This window comes from Trichechus manatus, unplaced genomic scaffold (genome assembly GCF_000243295.1).
Source record: "Trichechus manatus latirostris isolate Lorelei unplaced genomic scaffold, TriManLat1.0 scaffold00077, whole genome shotgun sequence".
Classification (NCBI taxonomy): domain Eukaryota; kingdom Metazoa; phylum Chordata; class Mammalia; order Sirenia; family Trichechidae; genus Trichechus; species Trichechus manatus.
The window spans coordinates 6,636,796-6,653,798 of NW_004444013.1; the positions used below are offsets into that span (position 1 = coordinate 6,636,796).

Sequence of the window (17,003 nt, forward strand, 5' to 3'; positions counted from 1 at the left end):
GCTCGCGGCGCCCGAGGGGACTGCTCTGCTCCGGATTTGAGCCGCGTGGACCCGCGTTCAGACTTTGGTCAGGAAGGAGGAGAGACTTTGCCGCTGGAGTCGATCGAGGTTGGGCGTTTTTTCTCCGTGCGTTTTGGTGTTTTCCCCCTGGTAGCTGATGATACCCCAGCGTGAGCCCTCCCCAGGACCCGAACCATGAACTTGGGGTTGACAGCACCGCTTAACCCTTTGCGATCAGGTAATGTAGTTTTGGGGCGCGGCGTCTCGCCCGCCACCCGCTGTCGGAGGGAGGCGGCCGACCGGGGTCTTTTGTTGCGGCGGCCGGGGCGCGGGCCGGGTGGCAGGGCGGGCTCCTCCGTCTGGCGCGCTAGCCCCCTCGCCGCCCCCTCCCCCTACCTCCTGTCGCCGCCTTTGTACTTTACACGCTCGACCCGGGAGCGGCGGCCGGACCGCGCGATCCCGCTTGGAGGGCCCCGCCGGAGCCGAGCCCAGACGTCTCCCCTCCCCGAGGGGCTCCGCCAGATTCCAGCCGGGGACCTGGGCGCTGCGCCACCCGTCCCCGGTGTCTCGGTCTCCGCACCGTGCTCTGATGTCTCGCCGAGGTCGGGATTCCTGGCCCGCATGCGGGGCCCAGGGAAGCGAAAGAGATCTGGGCTCGGCAGTTGGGGAAAGAACTCCCGCCTAAGTTTCGAGGAGGTTTCTCTTGTCTGAAATTTCCTCTCTTCGCGGGTGCGGGTGCCGAGGGCTGGCCCCAGGGGCTGCGTCCGAGCAGAGTAGGGAATGAAGGTGGACGTCGAGCGGGAGCGCCCCGACCCAGACACCCGCGTCTGCACGCACGGCTTTTACTCGTTTTTCTCCGCGTTCCTTCTGCCAATTTGTTTGATTTATTAAACTTTAACTTAAAGCGCAACGTATGGCTTTTAGTGATGTTTTTAGTATTAAAGAAAAAAAAAAAAAAACTGTCCGCTCCGAGTTAAAGGCAGCCAAAAGAGCTTTGTTTTCTCTCAGTTTTAGATCTGGCCACTTCACTTCCTCAGCCTCTGAAGCCGAGCGAGGGGAATGAAAGGAAATGGCGAGCAAAATCTATAGGTCTTTAGCGCGTAACAGATACCCCGTGTTAAAAAAGGAGAGAGGGAAATGTTCCATCCGAGAGGTTTGCTGGGAAAGCGCCTCTGGCTTGCTAACTCTCTGCTCACCCCGTTTCTATTAGTCGTTCCTGATTTAAAAAAAAAAAAAATCTGCCAGGAAAATGGTCCAGAGAATAGAAGGAAATAAAAGACATTTTTCCTAAAATCAATGAAAAAGAAAACGTCGCAAAGATTAAGAGCCAGAGGAGCCAAACAATTTGCACACATGCTTCAAAAGCATAAGCAAAAGGAAAGTTCATTGAGGAAAAAAGTCATAGGATGTTCTTGTAGTTTACACGTAAGATGACTTTTCAGGACAGTGGGTTGGCCACAGTTTTAGCCAGCCTGGTGGAGAAAAGAAGGGATCCAGAATTATTTTATGATAGTGAAAGTCCCGTTGCAGTCATGTTCTTTGGGTATTTTTCTACTGAGGCCTTTTGGAGTCGTCCGTTTCCCCGGTTGCAAAAGACATCATTTCAGGCTTTGGGACGTGCGTCAGTAAACTAAAGGACCGAAAAAACACTTATTAGAAGTCATCTTCCTAAGCCTTTCTAAATGACCTGTCAGAATAATTTGCTTAGTAACTTACGGGTTGGCATCCTAATAATCACATCCTCAAGTTTGTTTAGACACAGAATCACTTAACTGCCTGTTTGTGAATATGGTGTGTGGCCCAGTGGAGGTGACAAAGGTGGCAGCCCCAAAGAGGGTCTAAAAGGCAGAACCACACACACACACACCCACCCCTCTCAAGTGCAAAGGAAAACAATCAGGAACTATTCCTTTCTATCTGTTGTTTTTTACATTTGTAGTGCAATAATTTGTTTTAATGTTTCTTTGGGCCAATTAGACTCATTTTAATAAGTAACCCCCAAAACTCAAGGACTATTTCAGTTTGGTAAAGTAATAGAGATTTTATCTTTTTAAAATATTAGCTCGATTTTTTTAAGCCATAACATGGCCATTCCAATTTGAATTAAGAGATCCTTTTTCATTGAAAATGGTGAAATACTCAGATCTCTTAAGTTTTAACATGGAAACTCACATTCCTAAAAAAATCTCACTTCATAGTTCAGTATACCAACAGCATTCATCCAGTTTTTGGTTTTATAACTATTTTTTATCTGTTTGATGCATAACTTGTATTCCCCTCCATGAAACACTTTTTTGGCAGTTTATTTTTATGAAAAGCTACTATAGGATATACTTTTATTTAATTATGCCTAAGAGTCAAGAAGGCCCTCCTTGTATTTTTTGTTATTCCTGCAAAATACGAAAACTCTAGGATTTATTTTAAACTGTTTATGCATAAATGCGTGCAGAACAAGCATTGTGTTGTATTCTTGATCCGTTAATCTTCTAACAACCTTACAGTAGGGAGATTTAGAAGTAAAATAAAGGGGAAAGTAGTCATTATAAACATTTTTCTCTTCCATATCCCTTGCATCGAGAACTATAACATGTCCCCCAGATGTACACAGAAATATTTAATCTTCATCAGTATGACATGGAAAGACTACATTGAGTATCTTCTTTGTCCCCAAAAGCCAGCCCTAGATTGGGAATATGCTGTATTTCTGATTCCCTCTCCCCATATTTTCTATATTTCTTCCATATTTATCCAACATTCTGTGCTTTGCTTTGTCAAACATGCATCTCTGTGTATAAAGTGTGAAATGTAAAGTGATTTCTTATAAGGGTTGCATAGCAAAAACAACCTAAATATAGTATAGTTGTTATAACTTTAAATACAGATATAACTTCAAATTGTGAAATGGGGACGTTTATTTCATTTTTCAAGTCTGTGAAATACTCAGTGCTTCTGAAACATTTCAGCATTTTCCTCCAAACCGACTTGATGTTTATTTTCCAGAACATTAGTGTATAATTTAAATTTGTCCTAGTTTTGCTGCTTGAACAGGCTTGTTTCACTTTCCTTAAGCTGCTATAATAATTAGCAGTTATGATCTCTAGAACTGGCCGAAGGAAATCACGCTTATGGAATGTATAGTGGCCGGGTTTGGGGCAGGTCTACATGTGTCTGACCCACACCAAGTTATCCTGGTTACTCTGAGGAACCCCCCCACCCCGTCTTGAGGTCATCAGACAAACCCTTAAACATTAATTTCTGGGAATGTGACTTCACACTTTTTAGGGAAGAAAAACTTAGAGTTAAATAACAGACATCTTTGGTTTGTGAAAGAAAATTGAAAAATAGGCATGTCTGCAAATATCATTTAAAAAGTACCATACCCAAAATAATGATCTGTCAAGGAAATTGCAAAATCATTATGTGAATGAGTTGAACTGCTTTGTGTATCATCGCATAGAAATATGTTTTGCACAGATAATATGTCTAATAAGGACACGTTTTTTAAAATCACGTCTTCCCCCCAGCAACTAGCTGCACTGCAGGTCTCATGCAGTCAACTAGCACCACCTTATGGATGATTTGGGGAAATTGCTGCTTTCCCTGTTTGGCTTTCAAAAATGTAGTAAATTGACTTAAAATAATGGTGGTGCTGGTGATGATGACCATGGCAACGTTAATAACAATAATAACACTTTCCCCCCTTCTTGTTTTTTAGGCATCTGATGCCAGCTCTGAAAAACTTTTCAACACTGTTGTAAACAAAGGTAAGACTCCTTAATTCTTCTGAGTAATGGCTTTATATATTTGTTTCATCATTGCCAAGAAAGAAAGAACACATATGTCTTTCTCTCTACCTTCTGGAGCTCCTATTCCTGTTTTGTGTCTTTGCTTGAGACAGACTCTGTATGCTTTTGTGTGATACATTAAAAACCAGTTAATTTTAAAAGAATACATTGAATCCTTATTTAAATTAATTTGATGTAGGAGGCTGTAATGGAGAATAACAGTTCTCAAAATGCTTCAACTTATTGTTACTTATCAACCACCCAGCAGTCGGGGAGCTATAAATAGCTGATTTGTGCTGCAGACTATAATAACCAGTGAATGCTTGGTATTCACAGTATTACGGTCATAAACCAAGCCTTCCTCTGCAGTGGGCTTTCTGTAAAGTAAAGAAATGAGCAAGAGGGCAAAATTTAAATAGGCACTATCCTGTTACTTTCTTCCAAACAGCAATAGAGAGTGGGAGAGGCTAATGATACAACAGTACTTTAAGGGAAAACTTAACTTAAATCATTGCCAATGGGTTTCTGGGCAGTTTTCATTTGTAGCAGTATTGTTGTAAATAATGAAATTTGGGGTGTCTTGATCACTGGTTTTGCAAAGATGTATAGATTTGAAAGGTATAAATTATATGAACTACTTGATCTTTCCCTTCCCACTGTAGAGCCTGATTTAGGGGTTGCATGATTGCCAAATAAAGAAGCTGTGCTTTCCTGTAATCGGGCTCTTTGTTACATTGAAGATACTTCGTAGCACTTGAACAGAGTTGGGCCTTCGAAAATTGCAATTTGCCACTGCTTCAGGGTTCTGTAGTTGCCTGGACTAGCATTTTTTTGCTAGCTGGTTAGTAAAACACGTTTCCAAACGCAGTTATTTTGAGCTCCCGGAGTATTTTAGAATTTGAATCAACTGCAGTTTTAAATAGTACATTATGTTTAGCGTTCCCTTGAGGTGTATATGCTTATGTGATTGCTGTTGCTCCCAGAATTACTGTCACATTGAATTTTATCTTTTTTGTTGCCTAATGGAGTACTCCAGTTTTATATTTCATCATATCTTTTGATGGACTGAAAGTTTGTATAAATTTGGTATCCATAATGCTAAAAGCCCCATAAAGACGTGCAGGGCTGATATGTAAAAATACATAATTGTTTATTGCTCATTTGGATGAGGGAAGAGGATTGGTAGACAGTGGTGCAGCCATGTGAGAAAGGAGGTGGTGGGAGGGGAGAAGGCGACTGGACAGATCACTAAAAGGAGGTCCTCTGTTTCAGGGACCCCCACCCCCACCCCCAGGACTGCCGGCATCTTTCTTTTGCTAATTTGCCGCAAAAAGCTCTGGAATGTGTTTCCCCTTTCTGGGATGGGGCCCTCAAGTGAGCATTGGCTCTGGGACCTTCGTCTGGGCACGGTTGCCCTTGCCAGGCTGAAAGGCTCTCTTCGGGGAGGACGAAGCTGATTGATGACAAGTGGCGCCCCTCTGCCTCTTGCCTCTGCCCCCCTTCTTTCTCTTCTCCGATCAAACATTTCCCACATTCTTTTTTTGTTTATTTACCGAGCGTGATTTGCAGAATCTATTTGGTTGTGAATAGTTGTCCCCCTGACAGGGTGCCTTTCTTCTGAGCTACTTTTAGGGGTGATTTAGTTGCCTTGAAAGGACTAGGTTTCTTTGTGTACACTAAAATCAACGTAGGCTTTTTCCGAGCTGTGCTTGGGAAACCATACACAAATAAGCATTTTAGTCGATGGCAGATTATTCCTTTGCCCCTTATTTCCATCAAAATGGCCTTTCTTTTTTCCTCCCAAGTTTCCCCTTAGTGCCTTATGCTAATTCCTGTTGGTAACATGAATGACAAGAGCTGGAATCAGTGCAAATCCAGGTGCTGCAAAGTCGACTGACTGGTATCCAGCAACCCCCTTCTTCCCCTGAGAGAGGGAGATTAAGGGGGGTGGGAAGGGGGAAAGCTTTGGGGACAGTTTTGTTAAGGGGATTAGTATTCAAACTGCTAAATATCAGGAAAACAACTTCAAAAAGAGGTTCATTGTATGACGATAATGTCAGTAATTGCTTCAAGACAGGTGCAGAGAGTCTCGTACTGTGCTTGCGGTTTGGGGTCTGTTTTTACTCCAGGTAGTGGCAGTGTTTACTGGATGGATGGTTGACAGGGTCTTCAAGGAACTGTCAGCTTCACGCACATCAAGTTCAAGTTCTTCTGCACGGCAGCCTGCTTGCCTGAAAGTCAGGTCTCCAGCCTTTGTCCAATCTTCTTAGCCAAGAGTAGTAAGAAGCATTGTAAGAAAGGGCACATTTATACCAGGTAACAGACACTACTGGGAAAATCTTCAAAGGCTCGGCTTAGTGAACAGTCTGACAAGAGTGTGGGTGAGCTGCCACATGTATCCCCCCACCTCCGGGTGTTTAAAGGCACATATCACCTCTGCCCCTCAGGAGGCTGACGGCAGTCTGGCCTTAGAAGAGCCTGGGTTTAAGCTGCCAGTGAGATTATGTTGCTGAGCCTGGTGGCGGGCAGATTTGGTCCATAAAATTTCACTGTGGGAGGGCAGTGCTAATCTCAGAAGCTGACTGTGATGGGGCCGGTGGCCTGGGCTCTGTGCAGGCTGGGGGTGAAGCATCAGGCTGGAGAAGCAGGGGCCCTGGCTCAAGCCCCATCAGTCTGTTTTGTGAGCTTGAATACATCATTTAACCTCTTTAGGTCAGGATTTTCAATCATAACAGCACCTCCTAGTCCAGGGCCAATAACTCTGGTATGGATGAAATAATTAATTGGCAAGGAGGGGGGTTGAAACAGAGCAGGTACACTGAATGTGTTATATATCACGTCTGCCTGTTGGTTTTGCCTTCTTTCGCTGTGTTGTTCAGTTACCCAGTTTCATAGGGAACTCGGAAGATTTTGATGTTTCGGTGTTACCAGTTAGCTCTTTCTTCTGATGCCTTCTATTTTCCATTTTAAAACAAGTTAAAGAGCATGCACTTGTGTGTACACGCGGTGTACCCAGTGAGAATTGATCATTGTGAAAGAGATGGGAAGCTGAGCCTCCCAAATGGCAAGGCTCAGGCTTGTAAACATTTAAATAAGTTTAACTTTAATCAAGGTCATGGTTGCCTTCTTTAATCTTTATGTGTTTAAGTGTTTACAGGATGTTCATGTGAATTTTATGAATCCTTCTGTCTTTGTGTCTCAACCATCTGCTAAAGAAAAAATTAATTTTCCCGGTAAGATAGACACAGAGAGTGACTGACTGTTGTTTAATCATTGGCCCTGCGTAGTTGATTAAACTACTGTAGGAGATTTGAACCAATATTTTGGAGTATTTTTCCTGTAAAGGAACTTCTCAGCTAATTCAGTAGAGCCAGTATTTATTACCCTTTCTTGGTGGCACAGTGGTTAAGCATTTGGCTGCTAACCAAAAGGACGGTGGTTCGAATCCACCAGCCGTTCCTCGGAAACCCTATAGGGCAGTTCTACCCTGTCCTGTAGTGGCGCTATGAGTCACAATCGACCCGACGACAATGGATTTTGTTTCTTTTTCTTACCTGCACTAGGTCCTACTTCCTGGTGGTTTCACCACTTAGATATATAGACTCAGATGCAGAAAATGAGTTTCTTTTTGCTGTACCCGATCATCCTGCCAGGATAGTTCATCTCTTTCAGAACTCTTAAAATGCCCCAGGCCAGAGCTTCCTGGGAGAAAGTACAGTAGTCAGGTGTTCCTTGAAGCCATCTGCCTATGTGAAGCCAGCCCTGGTGTGGGCCCATGCTTTTGATTATTAGCTGCTGTAGAGTTGGATGACCCCATGCACAACAGGATGGGACTGTTGAGATCTGTAGGGTTTTCATTGGCTGATTTTTCAGAGGTAGATCATCAGACCTTGAATTGCTGGCCTTTCTTGGTTCTGAGTTCTCTTTTCCAGATTCTATCCTGCAACCAAGGCAAGTTACAGAGAATGAGAGGTGGCCGAAAGGACTGTTTCACCCTGTGGCTCTCTAACCCTGTCTCTTTCCTTCCCTTTGTCTCATAGTGTAGAGTTCGACCATTCTGGGGAAAGGACCCTCTGAGTTAGCTGAGAGTGTGCCTGGCTGACCAGAGCATCTCTGTTGTGCTCGGGTCAGGGGTGTAATAATCCTGGTTGGTAGAGACCCCTCACTGTGCTCCCTCCTGCTGTGAGCTCCCGGTGTCTACTGACAAGTGAATGGCAAAGGTGCATCCCACCCCACTGAGCCAGTGTGGCCTTGGGGATTCTGACTTCCACCTAGTGGAACACTTCAGCCACCTTGAGTGGTTTTCCCTCTTGAAAGCGCCCTCAGGGCTTTTCTTGGGGTTGGGTTTGTGTTGAGGATTTCCAGTGGGACCCAGATGAGGTTAAACACTGATGGAGCAGCCTGTAGGTTAGTGGGTCCATTGGGTAGTTTTGACAGAATGCTTTTATCAGCAGTGTAGAAAGAAAACCTGGCTGAAAAATACTGCTTAAGATTTAAGGAGACAAGGTGAGAAACAAGTTACCCTGAGATATTGCTGGTGTGGTGAGAATCAGTAGCTGGGTACCTAATGACAGTGATATTCATTAGGTTTAGACAGGAGGGAATTCCTTGGTTTGGTGATGAAAAATATAAAGAGTTACATTACTACCAAGTCCACCACTGGTGTTTGAGAAAAGTCCCTCTCCTAAAATAACTATGCTTTTTATGTAAGCGGAAATAATGCAGTTGACTATGGGATAGTTTTCTTTTTAAAAAAAAAAAGGTTTAGAATTTAAAATCCTTTAATAATAATGAACATATGGAGACCATTTTAAAATTCCTTGTATGTCTTGGATTTAGTTGCAGTGAGGCCATTACATAAATCACATTCCTGATGTGCAGGAGAGTAAACCGAGCCAGTTTGAGCCTCTGTAAATTAGTTTTTTGTCTTGGTTTGTTTTTTTGTTTTTTAACATCCTGAATCCTAGGGAAGGGAAGGTTGGACTATCATTCTTTACTTTTCTTCCTCTGGACCTTATTTGTACTGTTTCAGAGAGTTTTACTGGGTTTGGGGGCACTGGAGCTGTCTGCTGTGCGGAGAATTAATACTACCGAGGGGTAATTGGTGCTTGATTCCAGACAAAGGAGTTCTGAGGAGTTCACTTCCTCCTCCTACCCTGCGCTGCAAATAGTGTGCAATCAACTCCTTTTGTTATGGAAATTGACCTTCCTATAGAAGCCGACTCTTACAGAATTTGTCATATATAATTATTCCTTGAGAATTCTTGGAAACAATTGCCTTATACCCGAACCCAAACCCAACCCGCTGTCGCCGAGTCAATCCTGACTCATAGCAACCCTATAGTGTAAAACCACCAAGAAGGGTCTAAAAATATTCCGTGTTGTGAGAAGTATTTCCCTTACGATAGTTTTCCATCACCTGCAACCTGGTCTTTGCTGAACTTGTGAATGAGTGTAGTGGGGGAATCCTGGGTAAATGTTGGATCTCATCGCGGGAGTTTTAGTGAAGGGGGTAGAAGATAGACTGGATCTTGGTGGAGGTGGAATCAGAAACATTTTGGAGGATACCACTGCTCTAAATGTAGCAATTCCTCAGGGCTTGACTTTGGACCCTCTCTTCTTAAGGAGCCCTGGCAGCACAGTGGTTAAATGCTTTGCTGTTAACCAAAGGTTAGCTGTTCGAACCCACCAGCTGCTCCGTGGGAGAAAGATGTGGCAGCCTGCTTCCATAAAGATTGCAGCCTTGGAAACCCTATAGGGCAGTTCTTCTCTGTCCTGTAGGGTCGCTATGAGTCAGAATTGATTAGACAGCAACGGATTTGGTTTTGTTTTCTGTTTTTTTGTTGTGTCTTTAGGGTAGAACTGTAGCAGTGTTGCCACTTTCCCAGGTAAATGTAGAAGGCCAGATTCCAGAGCCTGCCTGCCTGGTTGAGTGGGAGTAGGTTACAGCATAATAGAATTCTTTTCTTTTAGAAATAGATGCCTTTGAGTCAAATGTTGAAATGCCGCTCTTGTTTACTTTCGAGCCCTCTTAAAAAGCCCTCCACTTGCTTATTAGGTGATTGGTATAGTCCTCTGAAAGAATTCTCTGCATGCTTGCAGGGGCTGATTAACTAGTAAGCATGGTATGTAGGGGCTTACAGTAAGCAAGGTACGCACGGGCTTAATTGTGTTTACTTACTAATTTGTAGGGCACAGTGTGGTGAAAAACAGGTAAAATTCTACCCTACAAATTAGTAAGTAAACACAATTAAGCCCGTGCGTACCTTGCTTACTGGGCTATCCGTCCCTGCATGCTTGCAGTATGGGCCAAAAAGCTTGAAGGTTTTTCAGTCTGTACATATTTCATGTTTTGTTTAGCCAATGATGTAGTATTGGTTGTTTCAGAAAGTAATGTACACTCATAATAGACAGTGGAAATTTAAAAAATCACATTGATTCTCAAGGGCCCAGAATGAGAACAGTTCAGGACAGAGGGTTTCCTCAGGCACACTACTTTCCAGAACTGTGGGGCTTAAACCCAGACGTGGGTTTCCTGCGTGGAGGAGCCTGGTGGCTCTCCCCTGGCCTCTGGATTATGTCTACTTTCTGACAACTGCCGAAAAATGTTATTTTCTCTGAAAATGTGTGTTTATTTAACTAGGTTTCTTTTTGCTTCACAATCTGGATTCCATTCAGTCAGTTACCACTCCAATTAACTAACAATTATTTAACATTAACAGTAATTACAGACGCCAGTTAAGCGCCTACAGATGTCAACTGTTAGCTTTGTACCTAATCACTCAATGAAATGGAGAAAGTTCAACAAACATCAATTAGCCAAGCAATTAGTATGAGTTAGGAAAGAGCATGTTATCATGTGCGAGCTGATTCAATTTATTTTATTTTGGCAGTAAAACACACACAGGCAAGCGGCAATAAGTTCCTCAGATAAGATAAAACTCTATTGTTTTGTGGCTTACATAAGAATTCTTTCCTTTCCTGTGTGTAAGTCAAATACACTCTTGCCTGGAATTTATTTAACAAACAAAATGGGTCTCAATTAGAAAGCTCAGCAATGCGCAGGCTCGGGAAGCAGCTTTGGGGAATTATGAACCCGGGGAATATGCTGTATAAGGAAATGCCAGCAAACTCCAGTGGAGAAAATGATTGCTTCCCACTCTAGTTCTCCGCGCATTTCAGATTTTCACCGGTTTATTCCTGAATCTGTGGTGGAGCGAGTGCAGTGGTTTCAGTAATTTCATGGTGCCTGAACTTTTGCTCGGCTGTCTTTGATTTCGCCTAGAGCAAGCATCCAAGTATTTTACCTGCTTCCCAGTCTATTCTTTAAAAAGTCGGAAATGCTGTCTATTGAAGATCCAGTTTGTGAATTCACCAGGGAGAGTCTGAGCTTGAATTCAGAAGTTCTGTACCAGTCCCCAAGGAGCCTTGGTGCCCCAGTGGTTAAGCCCTTGGCTGCTAACCCGAAGGTCAGCAGTTCAGGACCTCCCCAGGAAAGAAGACCCGGCAATCTGCTCCCATAAAGATCACAGCCTAGGAGACCCTATGGGGCAGTTCTACTCTGTCATATAGGGCTGATACGAGGCTGAATAGACTCCATGGCATGCTACAACATACCACTCCCCCTTGCACCCCCTCCCCCCACACCCTGTACTTGACGTCTGTCATTGGCTGAGCTTGCGTGGACTTTCAGGGAGACTACATTCCAAGGCTTAATTATGTAAGACAGTCCATATATTGGTATTTGGGGTTTGTTTTCCCTCCAAGGGGAAAGCTGGCCATAAATGGGTGTGCTCCTGTTTCCCCTCCTAGAATTGATTTCTCACCAACCCCTCGAGTCCATAGAGTAGCAGTGGAAGGAGCTAACCGCTGTGGGGTGCTCTGTCAGGTCTCTGTGGCTCTTATGTGCAGAATATTTCATTTGAGCAAGCCTCCCAATGTTAACTGGGTCTAAGACTTGAAAAATCAATATTCTGCCACTCGTATGGTTTACGGAGCCCTAGTGGCACAGTGGTTAAGCGTTCAGCTGCTTAACTACAAGGTCAGCAGTTCGAACCCACCAGCCACTCCGCAGGAGGAAGATTTGGCAGTCTACTTCCATAAAGATTACAGCCTTGGAAACCCTATGAGACGGTTGTATTCTGTCGTATAGGGTCACTCTGAGTTGGAATCTACTCTGTGTGGCAGTGGGTTTGGGTTCTTTTTTTATGGCTTCGGGTGAAGAGCCACCATGTCCTGTGTGCTTTTCTGTTGTAAATCATTTAGCATACACAGCAGCATAACCAGTAGCGGACTTGACATGGCTGCTTCTTGAAAGATGTCTTTGCTCCTCGACATCAGCTAACAGGGTCTCTGTTAGTCTGCTTTGGCACATTATGCTGCAGTAACAAAATAACTCAGAGGATTATGATACCAAAAGTGTTACATTAGGTGTCAGCTTCAGGTCGGCTGCAGCTCTCCTTATCTTTATTCTGGGACCCAAACCGAAGGCTCAGCCCCATCATGGTAGTTATCGAGGTAGAGGGAAAAGAGCCCAGGAAGAACCAGAGCCAGCTGCTTAAAGCTTCAGCTTGTGTGTGGAATTTCCTACCATCTCATTGGCCAAAACAAGTCATGTGGCCAAGCCTGCCAGCAATGGAGTGGGAAGTAAAACTCCTCCCACAGGGAAGAAGATGCCACAGGGATGGGCCTTGGAAGGAAGGGGAAGAAACACTGTACAAGGAAGTTGGTCTGCGACAGAGTCCAGTCAGCATGGTCACTTCTTAGAGCGGTAATGAGAATGCGCTGGGGCTGAGAGCGATGTGGCAGGAGGGTTTAGGATAACCTTAGCAATGAAATCGTAGGCTTTTCTTTTAATGACCTGCTTCATTAATAGCTATTTACATAGAGCTCCCTATTAAATGAGATCAAGTAAATCATCAAGAAATTAATTACTTCATTATTATGAACCTGTTTTAGCTTGTTGCTGACTTTCCGGGACTCATGGTAAACCTGCTCTAGAATGCAGAGGTGACTTCCAGGGCCTGCAGAGAATTATCGTGGGACCAGGCGAGAGGTTTGGGCTCTGCATAGTTAATCTGAGAAAGAGTGATCACCACGGAGGAGCCAGAACAGTACTGCAAAGTAGCATGCGTTGTAGTGGGTACTTAGAACGTGGGTTTTGGATTTGGGAATTCACAAAGACATGGTTTTGAATTGTGGCTCCACTACTTAATAGCTGCAGAATTATGGGCCGCTTATATAAGCTTAGGAGCCCTGGTGGCACAGTGGTTGCGAGCTATGGCTGTTAACTGAAAGACAGCAGTTCACATCTACCAGCCGCTCCTTGGAAACTATGGGGCAGTTCTCCTGTGTTATATAGGGTCGTTATGAGTCAGAATCCACTTGACGGCAACGGGTGTGGTTCTTTTTTTATATAAACTTTAGAAGCCCTGATGGCGCACTGGTTAAGCATTCAGATACTAACTGAAAGGTCAGTGGTTTGAACTCATCAGCCACTCGGTGGGAGAAAGATCTGGCAGTTTGCTTCCATAAAGATTTACAGCCTTGGAAACCCGATGGGCCAACTCAACTTTGTTCAATAGGGTCGCTGTGACTCAGAAGGGACTTGATGGCAGTGGGTTTGGGTTTGGTATATAACCTTAGCACCAGTTTTTTTCTTCTGTAAAATGGGAGTAATCAACCACATCTCATAGAGGGACTATGAGGATTAAATGAGATAATGTATATAAAGTACTTAGCCTGTATTACTATGTACCGTATTCTTGCTGTTTTATTTTTCTTTTTAATTGTGCTTTAAGTGAAAGTTTATAATTTAAGTTAGTCTCTCATACAAAAATGTATACACACATTGTTATGTCGCCCTAGTTGCTCTCCCTATACTGTGACAGCCCACTCCTTTTCCACCCTGGATTTCCCGTGTCTATTCAACCAGCTCCTGTCCCTCTCTGCCATCTCATCTCACCTTGGACAGGAGCTGCCCATTTAGTCTCATGTATCTACTTGAGCTAAGACGCACACTCTTCACGAGTATCATTTTATGTCTTATAGTCCAGTCTAATCTTTGTCTAAAGAGTTGGCCTCAGGAATGGTTTTAGTTTTGGGCTAACAGAGAGTCCAGGGGCCATGTCTTCTGGGGTCCCTCCAGTCTCAGTCAAACCATTAAGTCTGGTCTTTTTACTGGAATTTCAGTTCTGCACCCTACTTTTCTCCTGCTCCGTCAGGGACTCGCTGTTGTATTCTCTCTTAGGACGGTCAATGGTGGTAGCCGGGCACCATCTAGTTCTTCTGGTTTTAGGCTGTGGAGTCTGGCTTATGTGGCCCTCTTTTGTCTCTTGGGCTAATATTTTCCTTGTGTCTTTGGTGTTCTTCATTCTCCTTTGCTCCAGGTGGATTGGGACCAATTGAAGCATCTTAGATGGCCGCTTGCTAGCTTTTAAGACCCCAGACACCACTCACCAAAGTGGGATGCATACGTTTTCTTAATAAACTTTGTTATGCCAGTTAACCTAGATGTCCCCTGAAAGTATGGTCCCCAGACCTCTGTCGCTGCTGCTCTGTCCCTCGAAGTGTTTGGTTGTATTCAGGAAACTATAAGCCTTGGTTTAGTCCAGTTGTGCTGATTTTCCCTGTAGTGTGTGTTGTCCTTCCCTTCACCTAAGAAAATTCTTCTCTACTGTATAGTTAGTGAATACCCCTCTCCCTCCTTCCTGCACCCTCGTAACCATCAAAGAATATTTTCTCCTGTTTTTTAACCTTTTCTTGAGTTCTTATGATAGTTGTCTTATATAATATTTCTCCTTTTGCAACTGACTAAATTCACTCAGCATAATGCCTTCCAGAGTCATCCATGTTATAAGATGTTCTAGAGATTCATTGTTGTTCTTTATCGTTGCATAGTATTCCGTTGTGTGGATATACCATAATTTGTTTATCCATTTGTCTGTTGATGGGCACCTAAGTTGTTTCCATCTTTTTGCTATTGTGAACAGTGCTGCAGTGAACATGGGTGTGCATATGTCTATTCGTGTGATGGTTCTTATTTCTCTAGGATATATTCCAAGGAGTGTGATTGCTGGATCGTATGGTACTTCTATTTCTAGCTTTTGTAAGGAAGCACCAAATCGATTTCCAAAGTGGTTGTGTACCGTATTACATTCCCACCAACAGTGTATAATTGTTCCATACTCTCCACAACCTCTCTAACATTTATTATTTTGTGTTTTTTGCATTAATGCTAGCCTTGTTGGGGTCAGATGGTATCTCATTGTAGTTTTGATTTGCATTTCTCTAATGGCTAATGATCATGAGCTTTTCCTCATGTGTCTGTTAGCCGCCTGAATGTCTTCTTTGGCGAAGTGCCTGTTCATATCCTTTGCCCATTTTTTAATTGGGTTGTTTGTCTTTTTGTTGTTGAGATTTTGCAGTATCTTGTAGATTTTAGAGATTAGACGCCAGTCGGATTTGTCCGAGCCAAAATTTTTTCCCAGTCTGTAGGTTGTCTTTTTACTCTTTTGGTAAAGTCTTTTGATGAGTGTAAGTGATTTTCAGGAGCTCCCAGTTATCTAGTTTCTTTTCTGGTATTTGCCATTGTTACTTATGGTTTGTATTCTTTTGATTGCGTGTATTAGGGCTCCTATGATTGTCCCTATTTTTTCATACATAACTTTTATTATTTTAGATTTTATATTTAAGTCTGATCCATTTTGAGTTAGTTTTTGTGCATGGTGTGAGGTATGGGTTTTGCTTGATTTTTTTGCAGATGGATATCCAGTTATGCCAGCACCGTTTGTTAAAGAGACTGTCTTTTCCCAATTAATGGACTTTGGGCGTTTGTCAAATATCAGCTGTTCACAGGTGGATGAATTTATGTCTGGATTCTCAATTTTGTTCCATTGGTCTATATATCTGTTGTTGTACCAGTACCAGACTGTTTTGACTACCATGGCGGTATAATAGGTTCTAAAATCAGATAGTGTGAGGCCTCCTACTTTGTTCTTCTTGAGTAATGCTTTACTTATCAGGGGCCTCTTCCCTTTCCATATGAAGTTGGTGATTTGTTTCTCCATCTCCTTAAAAAATGCCATTGGAATTTGGATCGGGTTTGCATTGTATCTGTAGCTCGCTTTGGGTAGAATTAACATTTTCACAATGTTGAGTCTTCCTATCCATGAGCAAGGTATGTTTTTCCACTTACATCAGTGTCTTTTGATGTCTTGCAGTAGTGTCTTGTAGTTTTCTTTGTATAGGTCTTTGACATCTCTGGTTAGATTCATTTCTAAGTATTTTATCTTCTTCAGGGCTATTGTAAATGGTACTGATTTGATGATTTCCTCTTGGAAGTTCTCTTTGTTGGTGTAGAGGAATCCAACTGATTTTTGTATGTTTCTTTTGTATCCTGCTACTTTGCTGAAATCTTCTATTAGATCCAGTAGTTTTCTTGTGGATTCTTTGGGGTTTTCTGTGTATAAGATCATATTATCTGCTAATAGGGATATTTTGACTTCTTCCCTACCAGTTTGGATGCCCTTTATTTCTTTTTCTAGCCTAATTGCTCTGGCTAGGACCTCCAGTACAATGTTGAATAAGAGCAGTGATAAAGCGCATCCTTGTCTGGTACCCATTCTCAAGGGGAATGCTTTCAGACTCTGTCCATTTAGGATGATGTCGGCTGTTGGCTTTGTATAAATACCTTTATTATGCTGAGGAATTTCCCTTCTATTCCTATTTTGCTGAGAGTTTTTATCATGAATAGGTGTTGTACTTTGTCAAATGCCTTTTCTGCATCAGTTGATAAGATCCTGTGGTTCTTGTCTTTAGTTTTATTTATGTGATGGATTACATTGATTGTTTTTCTAATGTTGAACCATCCCTGCATACCTGGTATAAATCCCACTTGGTCATGGTGAATTATTTGTTTGGTATGTTGTTGAATTCTATTGGCTAGAATTTTGTTGAGGATTTTGCATCTATGTTCATATCTTTTCAGTGTCTTATTTGTTATAGGTTTATTTAGTTCTTCTACCTCTGTGTTAGTTTAGGTAGGTAGTGTGTTTCTAGAAATTTGTCCATATCCTCTAAGTTTTCAAATTTGTTAGAATACAAATTTCATAGTATTCTGTTACAGTTCTATTAATTTCAGTTGGGTCTGTTGTGATATTGTAGCCCATTTCATTTCTTACACGGGTTATTTGCTTCGTCTCCTGTTTTTCTTTTGTC

General features: G+C 42.8%; 1 protein-coding gene across 2 annotated transcripts in view; it reads left to right on the forward strand.

Annotated features, from left to right (window-relative positions):
• Nucleotides 1–17,003, forward strand: part of AUTS2 (activator of transcription and developmental regulator AUTS2) — a 1,348,477-nt gene that overhangs the window by 1,217,396 nt on the left and 114,078 nt on the right. For both annotated transcript variants that reach the window (XM_023735302.1, XM_023735301.1), the window contains exon 7: nucleotides 3,716–3,764. In XM_023735302.1, coding sequence (XP_023591070.1) covers nucleotides 3,716–3,764 — 49 coding nt within the window. The remainder of the gene's footprint in view (nucleotides 1–3,715; nucleotides 3,765–17,003) is intronic.